The sequence below is a fragment of the Vulpes lagopus genome, chromosome 6 (genome assembly GCF_018345385.1).
Source record: "Vulpes lagopus strain Blue_001 chromosome 6, ASM1834538v1, whole genome shotgun sequence".
NCBI lineage: Eukaryota > Metazoa > Chordata > Mammalia > Carnivora > Canidae > Vulpes > Vulpes lagopus.
In genome coordinates this window covers 93,786,923-93,811,996 of record NC_054829.1, presented here as the reverse complement: position 1 = coordinate 93,811,996, position 25,074 = coordinate 93,786,923, and the positions used below count along the sequence as shown (strand labels likewise).

General features: G+C 43.5%; 1 protein-coding gene across 2 annotated transcripts in view; it reads left to right on the top strand.

The window, feature by feature from the left end:
• The window catches only part of UNC5C (unc-5 netrin receptor C), a 352,959-nt gene that overhangs the window by 316,278 nt on the left and 11,607 nt on the right, over positions 1-25,074 (top strand). For both annotated transcript variants that reach the window (XM_041759298.1, XM_041759296.1), the window contains 4 exons: positions 2,053-2,221; positions 5,257-5,490; positions 20,348-20,497; positions 22,732-22,896. In XM_041759298.1, coding sequence (XP_041615232.1) covers positions 2,053-2,221; positions 5,257-5,490; positions 20,348-20,497; positions 22,732-22,896 — 718 coding nt within the window. The remainder of the gene's footprint in view (positions 1-2,052; positions 2,222-5,256; positions 5,491-20,347; positions 20,498-22,731; positions 22,897-25,074) is intronic.

Sequence of the window (25,074 nt, the reverse complement as noted above, 5' to 3'; positions counted from 1 at the left end):
ATAAAGGAATTTGATATGTCTATTGTAATACCTGTGTGAATGAAACGGAAAGATATGAACTGGACAATGTAACAATGTATATTTTATATTTTATATTTGGCTAAACCAATAAATTCTAATTTGATGTGAGGCTAAAGAGAGGTTTCAAGTAGTATATTTGAAAAGATCTTTGCTCTATTCTTATACTATAGTGTTATCCATGATTGGAACCAGAACATAAATGGCAGGCATATCAGATTTATGGAGGATAAAAGACCGGAAGAGTTGGCCAATATTTGGAGGAAAGACATCAATAAGAAATAGATGACCTGAAATTTTCTCCGAAACTGTTAAGGTGAAATTAAATAGCTAAATATAAATTTCTGGACATAGGTTCAAAAGCCATCACTGCAACCACAAAACTATAGAGATTTAGCTTAAGAGCCTTTCATGTTAGGAATACACAGAGTGGTTAGCCTTAACAAATTACTTAACCTTCTTGGGGCTTCAGTGCCTCATTTTATAAAGGAGACACTTAACCATATCATCTCCATCTTCCTGTGTAACTCAAGTATGCAATAATATTTATAAATACTTGACTGAGAATAATCTAAGGCAACAATTTTGCAAAGCATTGATTCATCGACATATTCCAAGGAAGGATAGTAGTCCTGCTATGCTGCCTATTTGACTATAATATTCATCTCCAGATGCCTCACTTCAGTGAAAACATTGGAACACTAACAGACATATGTATGAGAGTGAAGATACAAATATAGGGAGAGACCTGGAAACCATGCTTTTCTAGTTGAAGTTCAAAAACTGAGGATATTTAGTCTGAAATAAGACTTTAGAGGCATCATAACAATCGTTAAACATTTGAAAGACTCTCATGGCAAAGTGGGGAGAAAGCAGGCCAAAGATACGTGGAGAGAAGTGACAGGAAGACAGATTGTGTTTACCCTGAGAACGTTTTGTAAATTCAAATTGATACTAGATGAGGGGACCCTCAGCAGTAGTGGAGTACAATTTGGATGTGTCTAAAGCACTATTCATATGTAGCGTATTGTAGAGAGGTCTCTACTTTGGAGGGATGGTGGTGTTTGTTGAACCCAAGAGCCCTGCCTCCTCTGAAACTCTGAGTTCTTGATTTCTTAGCCACAATGTTCTGACAGAGTAGTTTTGAGTATTGTTGTTGAGAAGGCATTGGCTTTAGTCCCAGGACTGGCACTTGCACAATTTTGGGAAATCCACTCAATACTTTGGGACTATTGCTTACATATCAACTGATACCTTGGGTTAATTTTTCCTTTTGTTCATTCATTACAGTCTTATTAGAGAAGGTCTTAAGACAATTTAAAAAAATATGGAAATAAAGAATTTAGATCTTTGAGGTTCTTTCCACCCAGATCCTGAGTATGAAGCATACAAGTAGGGAGATTCCATTTTGAATTCTAGAACTATAGAACATAGTTCTATAGTCTGTCTGGTCATACTTGAAAGAATGAATCTGCTCCACTAGCCTGAATTATTCCTGAAAGTCATTTGGAAGAAGTTTAGCTCTAGGGTGTCTTTACTCTGAAGTGATTTTTTTGAAGTATTTCTCAAGTCAGGTCCTAAAAAAAAAAAAAAAAAAACGAAAATATTTGAAACTCTGTGAGAGCAAGGGCAAGTATTATCAGAAAATATGGTATGTAACCTCATAAGGACTCTGTTCCTTCTTGTTCCATCCTAAAAGTATTGGTTCGTGAATTCAGAGGAAATTACCAAAGGTAGACCTGTATCTGGGAGAAGGGGATCAAAGAGGTACTGGTGATTCACTGTTATAAATCTCTCCAGTCTTGAAAATAAAGTCTTGGCATAAAGGACATGTCTTCCCATTTAATTCTGCCTCTCCACTCCCCAACCCCAAATAACAAACACACACACACACACACACACACACACACACACACACACACAAACTCCCAGGAAGAAACAATTTGTACAACTTCATATCTAAAATCACAATGAGAACATAGTAAATGGATGCTATGGAAATGTCACTGATGCCAATCTCTGCTCTTCTCCTAGGCCACCCATGGAAGACACTCAGACACTCTTGACTCCTGTGGTAAGCTGTGGACCTCCAGGAGCCCTGCTGACCCGCCCGGTCATCCTCACTATGCATCACTGCGCAGATCCCAATACCGAGGACTGGAAGATACAGCTCAAGAACCAAGCAGCACAGGGACAGTGGGAGGTGAGCTTCCCTTGGGATAAAGACAGAACATAAGAGCAATCCATGCAGATAAACTGGAGTAATTATGGGAAGGCTTTTATTTTGAAAGCAGAACATGCATGGAATTTTAGCTTGCACTCAAAAGAAGAGAGAGAGAAGGAGAGAGTGATGAGAAGGAGAGAGTGATGAGAAGAGAGGAGGGAGGGAGAGAGACTAGTTTCTGAGTGATTTATCTACTGATGGGTAGGCACAATGAGAATGATGGTCAAGCATTAGCCAACTCCTAGGGAAAGTACATTTGAGAATCTTACACTAGCCCCATTTGGAACGTACATACTATGTCTTAGGATGGGAAACCTCTATTTTTTTTTTAATTTACAGGTAGAGAAACATTGCACCTGGGTTAGAAAATGGTAGGCATTGTAGACACGTATAGTTCTTCTGAACTGTACTTGGGAAAACAGAAAGGGTGCATCTCCTAAGCTCCACTAGAATGAAGAACACCTTTGATGTCTTAGCTCTCTGTGGCTGTTGCCATCATAACTTAAGGATAGTGCCTCAAACAGATCTCATTCTCTACATCAGAACTCTGCAGTTAGCACTGGAAGTTATGTAGAAATGAATTTGTTAGATTTACCATGTAAATTTTACCTAGTAACTAAAAGAACAGCTTGTGTATCTTCATTGTCATCCCTTGAAAAGACAGTTATCTATTGTGTAAGTAGGAAAAAGCCAAATTAAACATTACATTTTAGAATATTCTCAAAAAGCATATTTCAGGAATATGTCTATCAAAAATGTCTAAATTATAGACACATATAATTTATATATAAATTATATAGACTAAAAAATAGTTTTTGAAAGCTACTTCTGTATTTTTGTGTAATCATTATAAAGTATCTAATCCATATATTATCAACTTTGTAATTACTTATAGTTATTTTTCTTTTAGGAAAGAAATTTTGAGGAGAAACATACAAGAAGATTCAATTATTTAATATTACAAGAAAGAGGAGTATGAGAGTTAGAAGGGTATCCCTGGATTTACTGTAATTTCCTTCCTAAGGACAGGAAGGATGGCCACATGTGGGGATCACTCCTTGCCAGAGCACCAAAAGTCCAGGACTGAAGTCTAGGTGTATACTTTATGTTGAGTTATGACCAGACTTAACTAGATATGACTTCCAGTCCATTTAAGCTTGAGATGATTTATCTCAAAAAAGTCCCAAAATCTTAATCTCAGAGTGATTCAAAATTGTTTCCACAAAACTCTGCTTAATTCCCTAATGCCCTATTTCTGGACTTCAGTAATAATAACACTAGCAAACAACAATAAAATGAAATAAAGAGATGAAAAGAGTAGAAGAGGGCAGTGCTTAAGAATATAAGATGCACCTGTGGCAGGGACATGGTGCATCTGTATTCTCAACTATGTCTTACTGGAGGCTTTCTGTAACATGCTTCATGGGATTTTTGAGGCTTGTCATCACCCTGCTGGAGAAAAAGAGAAAAAAAAAAAAAGCACTTCTTTTCAGGTGTCCTTTGGGGCTAAAATAAACCTGAAGGTATTGAGTTTCTTTCTCTCTTGATAGTACAAGCACAGTTGAAGAAATTATTTCGTGGATGGCATTAAACCCCCCTCATACTATCACTCAGATGATGTCACAAGGCCTAGCTAATAAACAACCACCCAAGTGGCACTTTCTTTCATATCTTTGTTCAGTCCCAGAGACTCAATTAATGATGACACATTCATTCTTTCTTTCTTTTTTTTTTTTTTACAAATAGCCATTTGCTCACCATGAACCAGGCCCACTGAGCTATGGTGGGAATCAAAGCAGATGTAGTTTCTGCCTCTGTAGAGAGTACAAGCAGCCTAATGTGGAGGCAGAGTCAGGCCCACACATGTATTTTATTTCTACCACGTGGAGTTTGCTTTTAATTTGGATTAATTAAAAGTTGGCAAATTTCACATAAAAAATTTGAACTTCCAGCTTCTCTTGGAAAATACAAGGACCAGCATTTCTGCATGGCTGCAATGGGCAGAGCACAGGGGAGACTGAGCTCTTTAAACAAGCTTGTGTTTCCACTTCACCCCAGTCTCCACCACGCCCTATTGTCTTCTGCCCTACCTGCTTCACACATTCTTATTACCTGGATACCTGGAGAGGCATGTGGAATTTTGATCCTTGGTTTATGGATCCTGCAACTGGTCTTTCATATGACTTTCTTCTGTGGCCTGAGTCATTCAGATAGTTCAAAACTTAGTTGAGTTAGTAACCATTTTAAAAATATTCATCACTTCCATTTATTTTTATTTCTTGCTAAATATCTTCAAAAGCTGGAAGGTTAGGCTGTTTAACCAGAGAAGAGTATCTTAGAGGCATCGAGTTTGTCATATTGTACTTTCTGTAGAGTCCAGCAGCCCAGAATATTGAGAAAAAGCAATGTATTGCTTTGGAAAGTCATTGGCAGGTGAGTTTGGAGGAACACAGTAGAATGGTATTGCATAAATCCTTAATTTCTCTAAGTCTTTTCAAACCCCTACATTTCTAAGGAAAAACTTACTACTCTCTAATGACATTGAAATAAAATAGTACTCTTAAATCCAATCAGAAACTTAGAGATTAAAACATTAAATTCGAATAAATGGGTAATAAGCTCAGGTACACTGAAATTAAGAGGATAATTCATGAAATTCTTGTGGAATTTTATGTCGATTCCAGTAATGTAGATTCCTATATCAAAAAAGTGCTAGAGGACATCTAAAAACAAATATTAGCCGTATGAAGGCAAGGGGAAGTAAGGGAAAGAATGATTAAGAATGGAAATAGAAGTAAAATAAAGCCTGAGAAAGGGAAAAAAGAAAGAAAGAAGAAAAAAAGAAAAGAAAGAAAGAAAGAAAGAAAGAAAGAAAGAAAGAAAGAGAAAGAAAGAGGAAAAAGGATGATCAACACTTAGCAGAAGAGGTCCTGCTCAGTCTACCTGGCCCCCATCATGGCGGCCAACAAAATCCACAGTGACTCAACCACCGCCTCTTCCTTCTTGTCTTTCAGGATGTGGTAGTGGTTGGGGAGGAAAACTTCACCACCCCCTGCTACATTCAGCTGGACGCAGAGGCTTGCCACCTCCTCACAGAGAACCTCAGTACCTATGCCCTGGTTGGGCAGTCCACCACCAAAGCTGCTGCAAAGCGCCTGAAGCTGGCCATCTTCGGGCCACTTTGCTGCTCCTCTCTGGAGTACAGTGTTCGAGTCTACTGTCTGGATGACACCCAGGATGCCCTGAAGGTAAGCAGCTCCTGTCCGCATCTCCTGCTTGACCTTTGCACACCGAAGCCAAGGTTTGGCGTGGCAGTGCACACCCAGAGAAGATGTGTATGTTTGTGCACCCAAGTGCATGACCCAAAGTATCTGGCCCCAAAAGAGGCAATTAAAAAAAAAAATTAGACATTTCTCTGAAGCCATGCTGATAAATGAGTTGTTTCCATTGTGCTGATTCCTCCCAAGGGCTACTTTTGTTTACCTTCCTTGATTTCCTTTAATGAAAAATTTAGAAGAAGTGGAAGAATTTGGCAACGAGATGTGGATGGTAAATAATCTGCTTCCATGTTTATCTCAGCTGTGTGCTTCCTATAAAAGGAATTGGCGTAATTGCTCACGCTGTATGTCCCTCTTGTGTGCCACTTCATTTATATGCTTTCCCATTCTTTTTACGAGGACTGTGAGGAAGAGGGTTAGCATTTGACAACAGGCTGCTGCTTTGCAGAATAAATGAGCTTAATTCCTGGTGCTATTATTGTGATTCATTTTATCCCATTTGAAGCTTTAAAAGATATAGTAAGTGCCTTTGAAGACGTTATGATCTAGAAGGAGGAATAAAAGAAATATGCCAAGGAATAAGAGACAAGTCAGAATCCGATAAACACCATCAATTAATGGAAAGTTCTGTGGGAGGGAGTTCAGGGTGGGGGACATAATATTGTTTTGAGGACATCTGAAAAGGAGCTAACATTTGAAATTAGTCCAAATGAAAGGTAGAGTTTGACCAGCATAATGGGAAAAAAATACAGAATTTCTAGGTGAAGTGAACAGCGTGAAGAAACACAGAGGGAACAGTACAGACTCCACACAAGCATATTATTTCCAGAAACCCTAGAAAGATATATAAGAGTTTTATTGCGATGGACCTCAACTGCCAGAGAGAGGAGTTGAGATTCAGGTTCTTGAGTTACTGGAAAGCCAGTGGAGAAATTTAAACCAACCCAAAATATGATTAGAAATATCCATTGGGCATATTAGTCTGACATCAGTGGAAAGATAGAGTCAAGAAGAGAAGCGTGAAGAATCAAGGAAAGATCTGGGCTGATGGTGGAGAAGTGAGAAGGGAATGAGGTGCGGAAGGTCCTGTAGTATAACTCCCATGGGACCTGGTGGCCAACACTGAATGGGTGGAGCAGAAGAGCAAGTGTGCCTCTAAATAACAGTAACACTTAGAGGGCAGATAGCTTTGTGGTGACTTTGCTTTTGGAACGTCAAAGTAGAGGTATGACTTATACATCAGGACAAAGATGTCCCAGGGATACGTTAGAAATATGGGTGTCGCTTTCCGGAAAAGAGCAGATCCTAAAGTCGAGACTCAAGAACCAATTATATAATACTGATATTTGTCACCTTTGTGATCAGGGACAATATCAAGGGAGAGCAGAGGGATAAGATAAGCAACATTGTCAAAAATAACAAGCATAGGGACACCTGGGTGGTTCAGCAGTTGAGCGTCTGCCTTCTGCCCGGGACGTGATCCCAGGTTCTGGGACCGAGTCCCACATCGGAGGCTGCTGGGGTAGCACCCTGCTTGGGGTGCTATCTACGGAGAGCCTGCTTCTCCCTCTGCCTGTTTCTCTGCCTTTCTCTATCTCTCGGGAATAAATAAATAAATCTTTAAAAAAAAGGAAAAGAAAAAAGCATTAGTGAGAACTTCCTATGTGCTGAGCATGATTCGAAGTGTTTATTAGCTCATTTAATCCTTACAGCAACCCTGTAAGATACCATTAATCCCACGTTTGAGATGTTCAGTTTAGGGCACAGAAAAATTAAGTAGTTTTCTCTAGGTCACAAACTATTGCGTAGAGAAAGCAGGCTTCACGCCTGGGAACTGGCTGCAGTCTAGACTCCACTGGTAATGTGGGTTGCTGGAAGAGCCGCACCTTAGAACATAGAGACCTAGAGGTGCCCTGCCATTGCAGGGGTTGAGGAAGGGCAGTCAGGAGCTATAGAAGGAAGAGCACCCAGAGGAGGAAAAGAAGTGGAAGGAAAATGTGTCAGGGTAGCCAAGGGAAGAATTTTTTTCTACATATCAAAGTATTTCCTTCTGGAGTTTCCATCCAGAAAGTAGTTCTAGGTCATGAAAACAGAGTGTCTCAGGTTAGGTCCACGGAGGGGATGAGACACAGGATATATTTTTGATGGTTGACCTTGTAAGAGTTTCTGATGTTGAATAAATGATGTGAACACACAGCTGTAAGTGTAAAGCTTATGGTTATTTCTTTTATATTCCTTGCAGATGTGCTACTTCTAAGGCACTGTCAGAAAAGAAATCATCCTAGGCTTAATTTCTGCATAGGGAAAACCGTATTTGTAGTGGAGCCATGGGATCTGATTAAGGCAAATCTTTTAACCGTTCCAAGAAAAATAATTGTAAAAAGCATACTATGGAAGATCTACATCATATTTAAAATGTTTGATACATGTATTTTATATTCACACAGATAGTTCTTATACTTAGGCACACTTGATCTTTCTTCCCACCAGAAACACACAAATCTGCCCAAAACGGTAATAATTCATTAAAATAATTTTAATTTTTTGAATTAGTGAGAGGAAATGCAAATGGTCAACGCTGGGAAAGATCGACAAACAGATTTGAGCAGCAGAAACAACCCAAGAGCAGTTTGAATCACGGTCAGTGATTTCCAAATAGACATTTATAAATTCTCAGCATCTGGGGATCCAGCACTTAGCTTGAAACAAATATGAATAATGGATAAGGCTTTCTTGCACCTCATGGCCTTTTAATAATGTAGAAATACCAAAATCCTAGTTATAGGTAAACAGTCTATCCAACACACTGAAGAGACAATTAGTTCAGTCCCAGCGACACTGCCTAACACCCACGCTTGAATCAGAACCTTGGGGTGCTTTGCAGACAGGCCCTTTCTTACCTGAATTCTGCCTCTGGCACCCGCCTTCCAGTGCTCCCCACCAGTCTCTCTGCCATCTCTCTGCTTCCCATCATTGTCCATAAATCCTCCCCTCCAAACACCTCTTCCTCCTGCAGGCCCACCAGCTCCCTGCGCACACTCTTCCCAGGTTAGCAGTTCTCCATCCCATGCACGTGGGAGTCAGTTGGGGAGCTTTAACAAAGACTTACTCTGCAGTCCCAGCCCAAGGGTTCTGATCTAATTGGTGTGGATATTGGTTATGATAAAAAGCAGAATATTCTCACTTTCAGACATTGGGCCACGGGTTTTTCTTTTACCATTCCCTAGGTTATTCTGTTGTGCAGAATAAAATAAAATTAAGAACTGTTATCCAGGGACGCCTGGGTGGCTTAGCGGTTGAGGCTCTGCCTTTGGCTCAGGGTGTGATCCCGGGGTCCTGGGATCAAGTCATGCATCGGGTGCCCCGCAGGGAGCCTGCTTCTCCCTCTGCCTATGTCTCTGCCTCTCTCTGTGTCTCTCATGAATAAATAAATAAAATCTTTAAAAAAAATACTGTTATCCTAAACACTTTCACTGATTTTTTTTTTTGGAACTTTCATCTTACTGAGGACAAACTTTCCTAATCCTTGAACTACAATCTCCACCTCCTTCACAGCTCACATTAACTGCAACTGGATCTTCCATGTGACACGGCATCCCTCAGAATCCCTGCGGGGAATACCACCCTCCCTCTAAGTAAGCATAAGGCTGAGAGGATGAGTTCCAGTACTTCTCATACCTCTGACTGCTTCCAGGGCATTGTTTTACTTGGAAGGCTGGCTTTTTCTACCGCTGTTCTTATTCTGATATTCTGTTATTCATTATCTATTTCAGATCCAGAGCCCAGAATCTCCTAGTACCTACCCCTAGCCTAGCAGTACCTGCCTCATGGTCTTCCTTTCCACTCCTCTTATTCCTATCATCCTTTCAAATTCAAAGACACCGCTCATTACAGTTCTTTGCCCAAAGTTATTCTGGTGACCTTCACATCATCCCCCATTATCTATCTGCCAGGGTAGATTTGCTCTGGATTTCACCCTCATTAGCATCTCCACCTGCCAAGATCCCCACCTCAGAAGCTCCCGATTTCTGACCACATCTGACCTTCCATCTCACACACAAAGGCAGGCCACGGTTGGATCTTAAGGAAGACCTCCTTCAATCTTCTCTGGTGTCCTGGTCCACGAACCCTCCTCTGTGCTCCCCCAAATCTCCAGGGAACTCACTTGCAGTCTAAATCTCTTGCCAGCTGGAGCTGCTGAGGGTTTCTCTAATTTCCACAGCTAAAGATGACTGGCACTGAACAAGCCCTCTGGTTTTACTTCCAGGTTGTGGTGTTGCTCTGACAACCATAATTTTTTTTTAAATATATTTTTTATTTATTTATGAGAGACACAGACAGAGGGAGGAGAAGCAGGCTCCCTGCAGGGAGCCCCATGCGGGACTCAATCCCGGGACCCCAGGATCATGACCTGAGCCAAAGGCAGGCGCTCAACCACTGAGCCACCCACACACCCTCAACCATAAATTTCTGCTTGAGTGTATCCTACTCCCCAGGTGGCTGCCCTGAGCTGTGCCTCCCCTGTTTCTCTGCACTCCTTTTTATCCCTTCTTGGCTCTCCTCAGATCTCACAGGGGCTTCTTCCAGGTCCCTGACTACACAGCAGCCCCTTCGTGCTTTGCAATGACCTGACTCCTACTGCACCACTCAGAGGACACTCCCGTAGAGCCTGTCCTTTACTCTTTGAACCTTTTATTTCAGCATTTCCTCATCTGGCCTGCGCTCTGATAAAAAGGAGCTCTGCTTCCTTGTTTGCACTTGAATCCAGCTCAGTCATCTACCCCCTCCATCTCCAGTGCAGCAATTGGTGACCCAAAGTGGGTCTCCTCAGGCTTGATATTTTCTTATAGTTACCACTGTGTCCTGAGGATTCCTTTGGAATTACAGAAACCCTCCCAGAATGTTAGACTGGGGCAGAGAGGGAGCTCAGCGAAGTGCTCCTCCTCAGAGTTTCAGAACTACACAACATGGAGAGCTAACTAGAAAAATCTGGCCCAGTGTCTGGAAGTGAACATATTGAGAATATTAATTCCCGCTTTTTATCATATGTGCTTATACTGTCCATATGGATGGGGAGGAAAAAAAAAAAAAAAGAGACCACCACATGAGTTGGTGTCAAGGAGGCACTGATGCATCCTTTCATCTCCCCACCCAGCTCTTTGAGGGCAGCAGCCCTGGTGACACTTTCCCTCGGTTTTGTTAAGCCTGCAGGCGAAAATGGTCCCCTGAAACTTAAAAGCTGTGTTTCACGATTTGGAAGCAATGCTGAGAATTAGAATGCCAGAGGTGAGTGCCAATATAAAAGCCAAGGCTGCTAGGAGATAAGAGGTTCTCAGCCACCTTTAGGGTGGGTTTTTCTCCCGTTCATGTGCATGTGCTCAAGGGACCAGTGGGAGCGATGTGCAGGGTGAGCTCATGTGGAGGAATAAAGATGGAAGAATTGCAAAAGACCCTTTAGAAGCAATCCTGTGCTCACATAGCGAGGTTCTATCGTAAAGATTTAGGTCCGTCAATGATCACAGTATCTCTGTTTCCCTCCTCTTTGGGTGATTAAAGTGATAATATTGGCTTTTCCCTCTCATTATTTGCAAAGACTTAAATCTTCCTATAAAAAAACCAGAAATGAATAGAGAGCAAGATTATATTTGGGTAAGTTTTAAAACACTCAGAGAGAAACATACATCAACATGGAAATAAGGCATCTCTGCCCCACTATCCTGAGGGTACAATTTCTGAGATTTTTCCTTTTGTAATAAAGAGGTTTATAGTAAACCCTGAGATGCAGAACCTAAAAGAAGAGTTATTTGCATACATTATGGGCAGCATGTGATGTTTATTGAATTTCTGACAAATGTATACGCGATATGAACTGAATATGTAAATTAACATAAGCTGGCTCTCTTCATGCAGTCATTTGGCATGGAGCAGAGTGTTCTTTGGATTTCTTCAGCTTTCACATACCCTAATTCAGGCTGCGGTCTAGTATAGAAACTCCGTGAAAGATCAGATTATGTGGAAAATAAGAGAAAATGAAAGAAATGCTGAAAATGAGAGGAAGTGGGAGGTCTACTCGAGAGTTGTGTGATAGTCTCTTGGCTGCAGCTGTAGACAGGCAGAGGTAGCCTGGAGAAGCTTTTGTTTTCATCATGCCACCTGATGCCTTCCACTGGCCTTCTGACGCCCCCTCCATGGCAGCTGTGACCCTGCAGAACCCAGAGCCCCTCAAGCCTGCCTCTTCTGGGCTTATGAAGGCTGGCCCTCTTTTAAATTGGCCCCATTAGCCTTAGGTCTTATTTCAGTTCCCTCAAACAACCTCACAGCTAGCTTGACCCATGTTTTATACTTTCAGGACGCTGGTCTCTTCAGTTAAGTTAATCTATGTGTACATGTAACACAAGTATTAAATGACAGCAAAAAATACATAAGGATGAAAATGTGTTTTTCTTATCATTCTGCTGAGTGTATGGAAGGAAGTGTGCTGTGGTGTGGTAGGGGAACTAGAGTTAGGCTGGCTAACTCAATTGGTCCTGCAGCTCCTCAGGTTTGTGGCTCTGGTCATTGAACTTGACCTCTTTGACTAACAGTCACTTGATCTACATCAGGGACACTGAGAAGATTCAAGGAGATCAAAGTTATTACATTTCCTAGCACTAAACAGGGGCTTGATGATGTTCATTATCCCTAGATGGGCATTTAGATATAACGGCATTGTGAAGATAATACCTCAATGATGATATTAAATCTAATTGTACTCTAATTTGTGAGGTGAGTTTCAGGACTGTAGGCAGGCTAGTTGGTCAGCCATTTAGGGACAGGGATCTTTTTGGTGGGTCTAGATTTACTGAATCTTTATTATCCTCTCATGAGACTTGGCCCTGCCCTACCCTGTATTTTGGAAATGACCTGCCATGTTGAATTTATTTTTTTGAGAGAGAGAAAGAAAAGAGAGGAAAAAATAAAAGTGCTGGTACACAGTATAGAGGCCCCCAAAGATATCTCTTTACAAAATGTTCAGAACCTGTAAATGTGTTACCTCACATGACAGAAGGGACTTTGCAAATATGATGAGGCATATGGACCTTTACATGAAGAGATTATCCTGGATTTTCTGGGTGGATCTAATCTAATTACATGGTGCTTGAAAGTGAAGAATTTGTCTTAGCTATCTATAGTCCCAGGGAGCCATAACCATGGAGGAGAGACCAGAAAGATGTACCATTGTGATTTTGAAGATGGAGGAAAGGGACCCTGAGTCCAAGAATGTCAGCCTCTGGAAGGTTTTGGAAAAGACAAAAAAGCAAACTCTCCAAAAAGGAAGGCAGCCCTAAGAACACCTTGACTTTAGCTCAGTGGGACTGAGGTCACACTTTTGATCTACACAACTTCAAGGTAATAAATTTGTGTTGTATAAAGTCATTAAGCTCATGGAGAATTCTTATGGCAAAAATAGAAACTAATGTGGAAATTTTAAAATGGCATATTCAGTGACAAAAAGAAATAAAAGACGATTTCAGAAGTTTTAGAACAACCTAAAATGTCCTATTCCTAATTCCAAAGATGTGAGGGATCATCTTCTCCTTAGAAATATGCCCAGAGGTGGACAAGTGACACTGCCACTTCCTCAAATGCCACCCTTCGGCATTTTGCTTTAAAAGTGTCACAGAGTGCCCTGACTGGGCAGGCTAGACGTGGCAGCTCTGACCGAGCATCTGTGGCAGTGGCAGCTGTGGGAGCAGCAGGCAGAGCCCTGGAAATGAAGTGACTTGACGGGGAGTGTTTGCACATGGTCACCAGAGTCCGGCCGTGTTATCGTGAGGACGAGGCATGGCAGGCACACTCGGGGGAGAGCACAGCACCCCGGTGTGAGCTCAGGAGGAAGAGGTAGCAAAGCCAGCAGCAGTGACCCGAGCAGGTGGGAGAGGTGGCCCACAGTTGGATGTGCACTCCCCACCCCTGGGCCCTGCAGCCAGAGGCCACAGGCCAGAGGAGGAATCAGCGCAGTGGAACGGAGAGCAGCTTGGCTGAAGCGCTGGCAGGGACCAGCAGAGAAGGACAGCCACTCTCTGTGGCCTCTGTTTGGGAGGCATGCAGGCCCACAGCTGTGAGAGCGACAGAAGGCCTCCCTGGCGAAAAGAGAAATTTCTCATTCCCCATGACAAGGGCAGGTCTCAACACAGACTTAAAGAATTAACAGGAGCAAGACAAGGTTCTATAAAATCTGAATGGAGATGTGATTTTTTTTAAAAACCAAGACACCCTTGAAGGTTGGTGTTTATGAGGCCCGAGTGGAGGCTGAATGTGGCCTTGAGACCCCTGGCCCAGATGATAGAAGTGTGGAAAAGGTGGGGCACAGGGCCTGAGCTGCCCAACTCAGTCTCCGGTGCTTGGTCCAACACTGGGAACAGAGCATGGAGTGAGGTGCCTCCCTGCCCATCTGTCCCTGGGTGGAAAACCTCTGGAGTGCAAGGCCCACCTGCTTGGGATCCCAGGGCCGGCCTTAGGCCCCTAGGCAGCACTGAGTATAGCCCAATCAGGCCTTTCCATTTCCATCAAGAATAGAGAGTGCGCAGACAAATCACATCCACACAATACAGAGAATGAAGCCAGACAACATAAAACAAAGCCTTGATTTAACCTCCTTCCAGCCTTCTCTTCCAGAAGAAATTTTAATGCATTATATGAGATTCAAGTTTAATCATTTGTTTCCTCCTTTCTCCAGCTGATAAGATTTCTATTAAGAAAAAGAAAGAAGTGCTAAGAGGGCAGTGAGGAAAAGGAGAGAGTAGGGTGTGGGGCGGAGGGAAGGCTAAAGGCTAGATAACCCACAAGCAGGATGACGGCTTCTGGAGGAAGGGGAAGCGAAAACACGTGCCTCCAACAAAGGAGGCCATACGGTGCAGAGCCCCCGTAAGAGAGGAAACCGGTTCTGGAGCAGAAGTAGGGTGAGCACAGAGCCCGGAGAACAGAGCCAGGGCCCCAGCACCTCACACAGTTCCTGGCACAAAGCGCCCCCCAGGCAGAGACGTCTCACATCCGTAAACTTGCGCTTCAAGTGGCTCAGTGCGTGCAGCTGTGTTGCCTGGGGCTCCCCCGCGCACTAGCTATGAGACTGACACGTGGCCTGGAGGCAGATGCGGTCAACCCCAGCAATAAAGCAGCATGAAAAATTCTGGGGTGAGGAAAACCAGAGTGTGGGAGCTGTAAGGCTCCTCCCTCTTGCCTTGTCCTGTGACGCCTTGATGACAGCTGATCCTCTGGGCTAAGAGCCTGGGAGAGTTCTGGGTACAGGCCAGAGGGACTCCCTGTGTACGTATGCACAGGCCTTTAAAACAGCTAAGATTTATTGTGGCTCTTAAGTGGCCCACACTAATGGCTGGGCATGGATAATGTCTTGGTTTAATTGGTTATTGTGAAAGCCGCTTGTTTCTACTGTGGAATCTCTTGTCCCTGCCTTTCGAGCGATCCCTCTCAGGCCTCCCAAATCAATACAGCCCTCACTCAGGGCCACCCGAGAACCTGTGCTGGGCAAGCAGCCATCTGAGGATTGCTCAGACCCCGGCGGGCCCTAGACTCACACACGCAGGGCCTGCTCCTGGGGACTTGGGTGTGTTGCCACAGAAAGGGGAGCTAGGGATACCTCTGCCAATAAGTGACTCCTGAGAGGGTCTTCCCAATGTTAAGTTGCAGGGTGGAGATAGAAATGACAAAGGAAGGCCGAAAGTGACCCCTTCTCGTTGAAACAGAGCAAGCTCATTAAAGCCAAAGGGAGAGTCACCCAGAACCAAAACAAGGCCCTAGGTGGGAGTGCCACCGAGAGAGAGGACAACCTTTGCAAAGGAAGGTGGTGTTTCTGTTTCTGAGAACAAAGAACCTCGACGATCCTAATTCCTATTGTGGCATTTCTTTCCAAGGTCACTTTATCTTTTCTGAAGTCTGACTACATCTTTTGACCTTAAAAAAACGTTTGTTCTTATTCTGTCTTAAGGTGCATGAAATATCCTAACTGTGTGATCCAAAAGCAGCTGTCTGAAAGCTGGCTGAGAGCTGAGCACAGTTTTGGGGTTATGTGTTTACATGGTGATCTCTCCTCCATGAGTGCTGTGCAGCGGGTTTGGGGACTCGTCTGTGTGCCCCAGAGCCTGACATGGTTCCGCAGGGCATGGATGTTTTACTGATGTTGAATGAATACTCTCAGGAAGATTAAGGAGAGGAAAGCATTTAACTGTAAAGCTATATCTTATTGATTCATACATTTGTTATTTTTATGTCCTCTTCCTTCTGTGTATCCTATGTATAATAAAATGATTTCATGCAGAAGGAATTCAGAAAATCAAGCTTTTTGAAATATAAGTTACAGCATATTTTTAAGTAGGATCTGCTGTAACATATCTGAAGTTATAACAGTTAAAAACATAGCAATATGGAACACAAGCCTGACCAGTGTATCAAGTGGGCTGGCTTCTTCTCTCTTCTGACGTAAAATTTATATAGGTGACCCTTGAACAATATGGGAGTTATGGGCACCAACCCCTGCACACAGTTGAAAATCTGCATATAACTTTTGACTTCCCAAAAACTAACTACCAATAGCCTACTGTTGACCAGAAGCCTTACCAATGGCATTAAATAGCTGATTAACACATTTTGTATGTTATATGCATTATGCACTGTATGCTATCCATAAATAAGCTAGAGAAAAGAAAATGTTATTAAGAAAATTTTAAGGAAGAGAAAAAATCATTTGTGATAGTGTCCTGTAGTTGTCAGAAAAAAAATCAGTGTGTAAGAAGACACATGAAGTTCAAACCTGTGTATGGGATATGCTCTATGTGTCAAGTCATCTCTGACTCATGTAGTTTTAGATGATTTCAGTTTCCAGGATTTGTTTTCTTGATTGATTCCAATATCTTTAATTCACTTTAATATTTTTAATGTGTGCTTTGGTCATTGTCTTTATTTTGTCCTGTCTCCTTGAAGTTGAACATCCTGAATGTGATATCAGTTGCTACTTCTCAGGGAGAACATTACATTTAAGTTTGGTAAGGGTTCTTCTTACCAAATCATTTATTCCAGGGCTGATTTCTCCCAGAAGTAGCAGTGAAAGGACACCTGCCAAAGCCAGTGGTCTCCAAAATGGCCCTCACACGGCCCAGACTCAGTGAACTTTGGGGACAAAAAAGATAATAATACTTCTGTGTTGATTCATCTTAGCTCATACTTTTAACAGTAACTTACTGATGTGTTGATATTGGTATATCATTTATAAAGAAGCATAGAATTCATGCTCAATTTTCTTACCAATAGGCATATGCAGTATGCTTGGAGAGGGACCTCTGCTTAAAAAAGAAAAAAAGTCTTATTTGTTTATTTGAGAGAGAGAAAGTGAGCAAGAGCAAATGAGAGAGCACAAGTGGGGGTAGGGACAGCAGCAGAGGGAGAAGCAGACTCCCTGGCTGACCAGGGAGCCCAAGGAGGGGTTCCGTCCCAGGATTCCAAGATCACAGCCTGAGCCCAAAGCAGTCACTTAACTGACTGAGCCACCCAGACACCCCAGAGGGACCTCTTCTTTAAGCATGGGTCCATGCTGATGGACAGTTTCTCTATCACCAGGGTTCATGTCAAATCAAAGGGGACAAAAAATTAGGTTCCCCCAGCTTAGTGTAGAAGTTTTTTATCATTCCCGTTGCTGGAAAAATAGCTTAAGAATATGGAGATGTGGGGCAGCCCCGGTGGCTCAGCGGTTTAGCACCGCCTTCAGCCCAGAGCCGGATTCCAGAGACCCGGGATCAAGTCCCACATCGGGCTTGCTGCATGGAGCCTGCTTCTCCCTCTGCCTGTGTCTCTGCCTCTCTCTCTCTCTCTATGTCTCTGATGAATAAATAAATAAAATCTTAAAAAAAAAAAAGGAAATGGAGATGTGTTCTCTGGCTCTATTATTTTTAAGATGACATTTTACTGGGGCACCTGGGTGGCTCAGTCGGTTAAGTGTCTGACCTTGGTTTCAGCTCAGGTCATGATCTTAAGGGTATGGAGATCAAGCCCCACCTCAGCACCAGGCTCAGCGGGGAGTCTGCTTGGGATTCTGTCTCCCTCTCCTTCTGCTCTTTTCTAACCAGCCCCCTGCTATCAAATAGACAAATCTTTAATCTTTAAAGGTAAAATAACATAAAATAAAATGGCATTTTACTCTGTACTTTCTCTCAAAAAAAAAAAAAAAAAAAGGCTCACGCCAGAGCCGTCATTCTCCACCAGTGAGAAGTCTCAATCATGCCTTTTGAGGTCAATGCCTAAGAAACCAAGGACTGAGGCTTATTCTTGGGCTGACTCCAACCCAGACTTTGCATTCAAATGTGGTATTAGATTTCTTGACTTCAAGGTCATGGCCAATAGGCAGTTCGGGTTTTTTTCACTGGTCCTCCCTGCCAAGAAAACTGATAATGTTCTCCATATCCTCTGGCAATCTATGTTGATTGTAGGAATGGGGTGTGGATTATATATTGTTGGGTACAATTTCCTCCCAGAATACAATGCATCTTCTTTTAGACATCCCAGGGAGATAATTTGGACATAATGAAGATCTATAGTAATCAGATAATTACTATCGATTGCTCTTTAGACGTCTTGATGAGGTAATTAGGGTGTACTGGAAAGAAGCTAGAACTGATTGATTGGCATGACTGTAATCTCAAAGATTTCTAATTATGTTTCTTTTCTTCTAATGGCTTATAAACAAACATCATTTTAGCTTTAGAATTTGTCAGGTGCCAGGTTCACTGGGAACATCAGCTTTCTCTATTATGCTAACTAGACACCGAACATGATCAACATAAGCTCATTATGCCTTGCTGCTGAAGCAGAAGAAACTGCAATTAACCCTCACTTTTCTTACTCATCTTCATTTCCACATGGCTAGATTCTTGTCGAGGAACGGAGTGTGAAGTGTTCCACGAGGAACATGTGCAACTCTGGGTTGGGTAGGTCTGTATGGCTTATTGGGGACCCTCAGAGCCTGCTGAGCTGTAGGCACAGCAGAGCCAGGGAACAACATATGTGTCCTGGTAGCTGACTGACTGGTTGGGAATCGGCTGACTGTTCAGACTCCTGTCACAAGTAATAGCTACTCATCAGCCAGCAAGGTTGCGTCCTCTCCATGTAAATATTCTGAAGCAGCTGGACCGTGCCCGTCTCTCCACCGATGCGCTGTTACCTCATCTCTTCCATTAAACACTAATTAGAGGAATCCGTGTCTGAGACCATATTCCACATCATGCTAATATCTCCTACACCTTATAGGACCTTTCAGCAGCTTCATTATTCATAATAGTAGCCTGACTTAAATATGATGGATGCTAAGAACCACTAAGAAGTAGCTCGAAATGAGCTGTTTACATCTAATCAATGATGTTGGTAAGCTCTGCACTTACTGGGCTACATGTGCGTGGGTTAGAATTCATTCAACAAATGCAAAGCGGATGTATTTCTGGGTAGAAAGCAATCTGGTTCCCATACTCACAGTTCTCCACTGTGATCCATCTGGGCTTGGTACTCCAGTAGGAGCCTAGTACAGGAATGACCTGGATGGGTGCCTGTTTTATGGAACCCCATGCTTCCAACTGAAATGTCACCAAAGAAGAAGATTGTGTTCTCCCTTTGTTTTAATCAAATCCATTGTTTTCCTGAACCCTTAAAACAGAAAGAAGGAGGGAAGGAAGGAAGGGAGGAAGGGAGAAAGGAAGGAAGGAAGGGAGGGAGGAAGGAAGGAAGGAAGGAAAGAAGGAAGGAAGGAAGGAAGGGAGGAAGGGAGGAAGGGAGGCAGTGGGACTGGCCGGCCACAGATTGCCTACATATGTGTGTCGCTAAAACTTTTAAAGCGTAACAGGAGCAAAGTGCCTAGGGATGGTTCTGATAATAAAGGAAGATCCGCATGTTTTGTTCATTGATAACTTATGGTTTGCTGCTGTTTGGATAATTGGGGCTGTACTTGGAAATGCTTCGTTAACTCCCATTAGCTTGTTTGAGAAATGAAAGTATACTTAAAATTTGTCTTCGTGTTACATCTTTATAGTATAAGTAAAGTTACATAGCACAATTTTTAATCAGCCACAGTTCTTGAGAAATGAAGTCTTCTCTTCCAGATTTAATCTGAGTAATTGTTTAGTTCAGTATTTGGAGCTGATGAACCCTCCTAATCTGCATCAGTAGATTTTCCTCTAATGGGATATATAATGAGTATATTTTAATTTAGTGTTTGATAATTAGGAAAATTGTGCAATGAATAATTTTATGCAAAAATCATATTCTTTCTGTAGGTAAAGAAACTACAAAAAGTTGAAAAAATGCCCCAAATGCATTCCAAATCTTCACTTGTTGGCTGGTTTTGCCAAGCCCAAGACATGGATTTGTTTTCTGGTGATTTGCCCTTTTCCCTAAAAGTTCATTGAAAATCTACTTACTTTAATTGTTTATATTTCTACCTGTTTTTTCCTTTCATTCGGAGTTCTTCTTGTTTGGGGTTCTGATTGTTATTTTCCAGGATTTGATTAAATCTTCCACTTATCCATGGGGAAATGCAGACTGTATGAATTTGCCTCAGAACATATGATGTAGATTGCTGAAAGAGAGTTAACGGTCAGGAGGATTGAGTCACGCACAAACTGGCAGACCCTTCAGTTGGAGGGTCTCCAGGCTGCAGAAGTGGGAGTCTGCACGAGTTAGTTGTGGTATGGGGGAGGTATGGTGAGGAAACGTACTCATTTGATGAGAAAGCCAGCCAGAGGAAGTAATACGATTCAGTAATTTACTTTTGACTTTGGGCATGTCATTGTAGGAAGTATTGCAGCTTGAGAGACAGATGGGAGGACAGCTCCTAGAAGAACCTAAGGCTCTTCATTTTAAAGGCAGCACCCACAACTTGCGCTTGTCGATTCATGATATCACCCATTCCCTCTGGAAAAGTAAATTGCTGGCAAAGTATCAGGTAAGGTTCCCAAGCTGAACCAAAGGATTGGAGACAGTTCCAAGAAAGAAATCTAAAATTATTTAGACATAAGATATTCCTTTCCTTGAAATTAATTCTGGATCAGTACTTGTTTCTCCAAAATGGTGTAGAGCTATTTAGGATTTCTGAAAAATACTCTAGAATATTTGAAAGTATTTTTTTCTTAATTCTCCTTCAAATAATTGCACTGTTATTTTTTAATTTTTAGTAAAAGGACCTCTGAGTCCATTTCATTTTCAGAATAAATGCTAACACTGAATTGATAAAAGAAAAACAACCTCAAAAATGTTTTCATAAGGAAAAACAGAAGAACGGCGTTACCCCACATGTGACACAAATTAGACCTCAGCCTTGCTAGGAAGGTATCTTTACATTGAAAACTTGGAAGGAACACCAGTTTGGACATTGAAATAGTACCTAAAAATAAAATTTTATCAGGATTTTATTAGATAACAGCATAAAAACACTGCTCCAAAGTATCACTGCATGGACACATGGGAAAGCAGAGGTGTTTCCAGGGGTTGTCACCCTGACCCCCAACCTCTCTGAGCCTGACCTCCCAGGAGGCTGTGCGATAGGATCTCCAACCTTGTACCCAGTCCCAAGAGATGCAGTCCACACTTAGATAAGCTTCATATCCCTCTCTACCTGCATGCAAATCCAATCCTATACCCAGCACTGCAGCTCCACTGGTTGTGACTTCCTGGTATGTCAGTGAACATTACTAAGAGTGAAGGAGGATTTTTTCCAGCTCATTCTTAGTCTTGTATGTCTAGTACTTACACATAAATTGTAGGAAACAAATTTCTTAGCTTGCTAACTAACACCCTGGAGCTTTCACAAGGGGGTGCCTACCAGACTCTTCTGTATAACTCAGCACTTGGTAGAGGGATCAGGCTTTTGACTTTGCTATTAAATCTCTTCCTTTGCTTTCTTCTCTCCCTTATTTTGCAATCACCACAAAACCCCACAAATCTTACCCTTTTATGAACAGTATCCTTTGTGCAATCATAAAGGAAAATACTATTTTGATAACAATGATAATCTGATATTAGTTCAAGCCACGCCTGGCTGAATTGTTACCATCTGCCAGATACCCGTGCACTTTGATTTATCTCATCGGGTTTGATTAATCCCAGCAGGTCATGATTAGGTGCTCTTTTGCTTACTTTTTCACAGATAAGGAAAGTGAGGCCTGGGAAGGTTAACTTACCCCACACCACCACATAAGCGAGGGAAGGGTATTCTCATTTGTACTGAATTCAGCTCCAGAGCCGCCTCTGTTCTTAACTACGATAGTCTCCCTTTTCTTTCTTTCTTTCTTTCTTTCTTTCTTTCTTTCTTTCTTTCTTTCTTTCTTTCTCTTTCTTTCTTCTTTCTTTCTTTCTTCTTTCTTCTTTCTTCTTTCTTTCTTTTTCTTTCTTTCTCTTTCTTTCTTTCTCTTTCTTTTCTTTCTCTCTTTCTTTCTTTCTTTCTTTCTTTCTTTCTTTCATCTTTCTCTTTCTTTCCTTCCTTCCTTCCTTCCTTCCTTCCTTCCTTCCTTCCTTCCTTCCTTCCTTCTTCTTTTTTTTCCTTTACTTTATGGAAACAAGATTCTGGGATGGGCTCATTAGAGGCTTGGTGCTTTTTAGGCCAAGGATTTTCTGCGGCAGCTAATCGGGCCCATGGTTACCCGCTTGCAGTGGGTTTTGGCTTTCCCCTGTCCGGTGCAAAGGGAGCGTACAGGCATGAAAGGGAGCTGGATCAGTGCTTTACCCTTTAGACTTTCTTTGCTTTTCTCCAGAACACCACGGCAGGGATTCCTTTTAATGAGCAGTGACTGGAGTGTGCAGGTTTTATTTTGGGAATTTGCTAAACTTTTGAAAAATCGCATACAATGGCTTCTCTTGTAAACGATAGAGAAGTGGCAGACTGGTTAGCTATAGAGACACTGGAGGCTGACTCCCTGGGTTCATATCTCAGCTCCACCACTTACTAGCTGTGAGATTTGGGGTGGGAGTGGTGGTGGTGGTGGTGGTGGTGGTGGTGGTATTTAACATCTCCAGGCAGGCCTTGGCTTTCTCAAAAAGCATGTTGGGACGTCCCCATGCTAGGCTGTCATGAGTATTAATAGAATAACATGTACTCCTAAGAAAAGTACTTGGCAGTGTGGTATCTGAGAGTTGTTTTCAGCATTAGTCCTTCATTGTGGTTTACATTGTTATATCCTCTAGGAAATTCCTTTTTATCATATCTGGAGTGGGTCGCAAAGAAACCTCCACTGCACGTTCACCCTGGAAAGATTTAGCCTGAACACAGTGGAGCTGGTTTGCAAACTCTGCGTGCGACAGGTGGAAGGAGAAGGGCAGATCTTCCAGCTACACTGCACCGTGTCAGAGGTAAGAAGCTCCTGCCACAGAAACCAGGAGAGAGGGCAGCCCCGGTGGCTTGGCGGTTTGGCACCGCCTTCGGTCCGGGGCGTGATCCTGGAGACCCGGGATTGAGTCCCACGTTGGGCTGCCTGCATGGAGCCTGCTTCTCCAACTCTGCCTGTGACTCTGTGTCTCTCAATAAATAAATAAAATCTTTTAAAAAAGAAAAGAAAAAAGAAACCAGGAGAGAGACTGACCTTGGGAAGGGGTGGGAGGGGGCGTGGAGGGTAAAGGTGTCTCAGCAGAGGCCATGTAGGAAGTCCTGAAACGCTTAGATGGGTCCTATTTATTAATAGGACAATATTTTTAGTGAACTCAGGGAGCTAGCTATATAGAAGAATATAATAGGAAATCCTTTTTGAAGAGTAAGTCTTTTGTATTTTATGACATGAATTTAAGGTCACGTTGTAACTTTTCACAGCAGACCCGAACTTCAGGCGTCAGGTAGAATGTAAGTGGCGCGTAGGTGGCGTGGCTCTCCCCAGAGCAGCCTGGGGTGCCAGGTCCTCCCGCCCTCCTTCGGAACAGGGGAGCCCCTCCACAGGGAGGAACAAAGGGAAAGGAGCCAAAGGGTCAGGAGGCAGCGCTTCCCGGGGCCTGGCCGAGCCCAGCTCGAGCCGCTGGCTGCACCAGCCAGAGCCCAGGACTGTCCTATTTTAAAACTACGGCAGGACAGTCGATGATTTCAAAGGCGACTTCTCCGTCGCTGTCTCACCACGGTGACGAGTGAACTGCCACCGCACCGTGCGGCTGCGCTCCATGTCCCACTTGGAGACGGTCTCCCTCAGCACAAGGCTCCGGGCGCCCCAGCCCTCTTCCCACAGCTGCCCAGCCCAGCCGCGGCCACCACGTCCTGCTGTAGTTCCCTGAGACTTTTGCCTCATAAACAACTTTAGTCACAGACCCCGGTGACATTCATAAGGAATGATCTCGGTGTCAGGGCGCCATGGCAACCGCCCGGCCTCAGGCGCAGGCCCTATCTCCCAGGGCACAGCACCACCCCTGCTGGCTCCGGAGGGTGTTTTCACTTTCCAAGCCCAGCAGGTCTGCAAAGTTCAATAACCACCCAGCTCCAGTGACAACAAAGGCTGCGGAATTTTGGAGGGGGGCGAGGACGTCTGCTCCTTTGATGCCTGCTTTCTGTTCAGTGTGAACGTTTGCTGTGTGATGAAAGCTGGATGAGGCGAGGCCCGAGTGAAAGGGAGCTGTCCAGTCCCCCGTTAACACCCAGGCCCCAGCCCCCAGCCCCCAGCCCCCAGCCAGAGCCTCCCCCCCACCCCCCGCCCATCGCAGAGCCCAGACAGTTTTGCAAAGTGCCATCACAACTGAAGGACTTTCGTCCTTGTGCCAACGTAGAGGAAAGATGATTTCTTTTGCAACTTGGTGGCAGAGAGGCCAGCCTCTGGTGCGCCGAGGCCTTTGGCCGTCTGTGGCAGAGGAACACATGTCACTGAGGGAAGGGCAGAAATGACTGGAGTCAGATGACTTTGGGGATTAGGGGGCACTCTGCTGCTTTTACTTCTGGGTCACTGAGTCCCACCGCTGTGGTTAGCATCTGAATGCGGGTGTGTGCAGCCCACAGAGGGGAACTGGGGACATGTGGGGCTGGGTACTGACTAGAGGAGCAAGGCTCAGCTCTGAACAATTGATTCTGGAGAGCCCTGAGACCTGGATCCCCATCAAAAGCTCCGGGTAGGGGTATATTGTGACTGATAAAGCATAACCAAACAGAGAAAAGAGGCCATTTGTGGTTTCTTTCTCCTGCACAGGCCTCCTTCCTAGGGTCACAGGGCTAGCTGGCAGGTGGGCTGGGGTTGCAGTTCCAAAGTGCTGTCTTCTGAGAATGAGAATGAGCTGACTTGCCAGGAATGCGCTGCCCCCTCCCCAGTTGCCCACCACTCAAGGCACTCACCAGCAGTCATTTATAAAGCCATGGCCCTTGGCCTCTCCAGTCAAGAAGGACCTGTTGCCGCCCAGGGAGACCAGGCTGTGCTTGACATAGACCGCGGGGATGTCAGGGGTTGGCCAGTTGTTCCTCGCTGGGTGCTCTGGCCAGAGACTGCTTAACAAGAGACAAAGCCTTTAGTCTCACAGAGAAGGAGTCTAGGAATGAAAATGTCTGAAAGAGTAAAAGTAGGGGCCCGA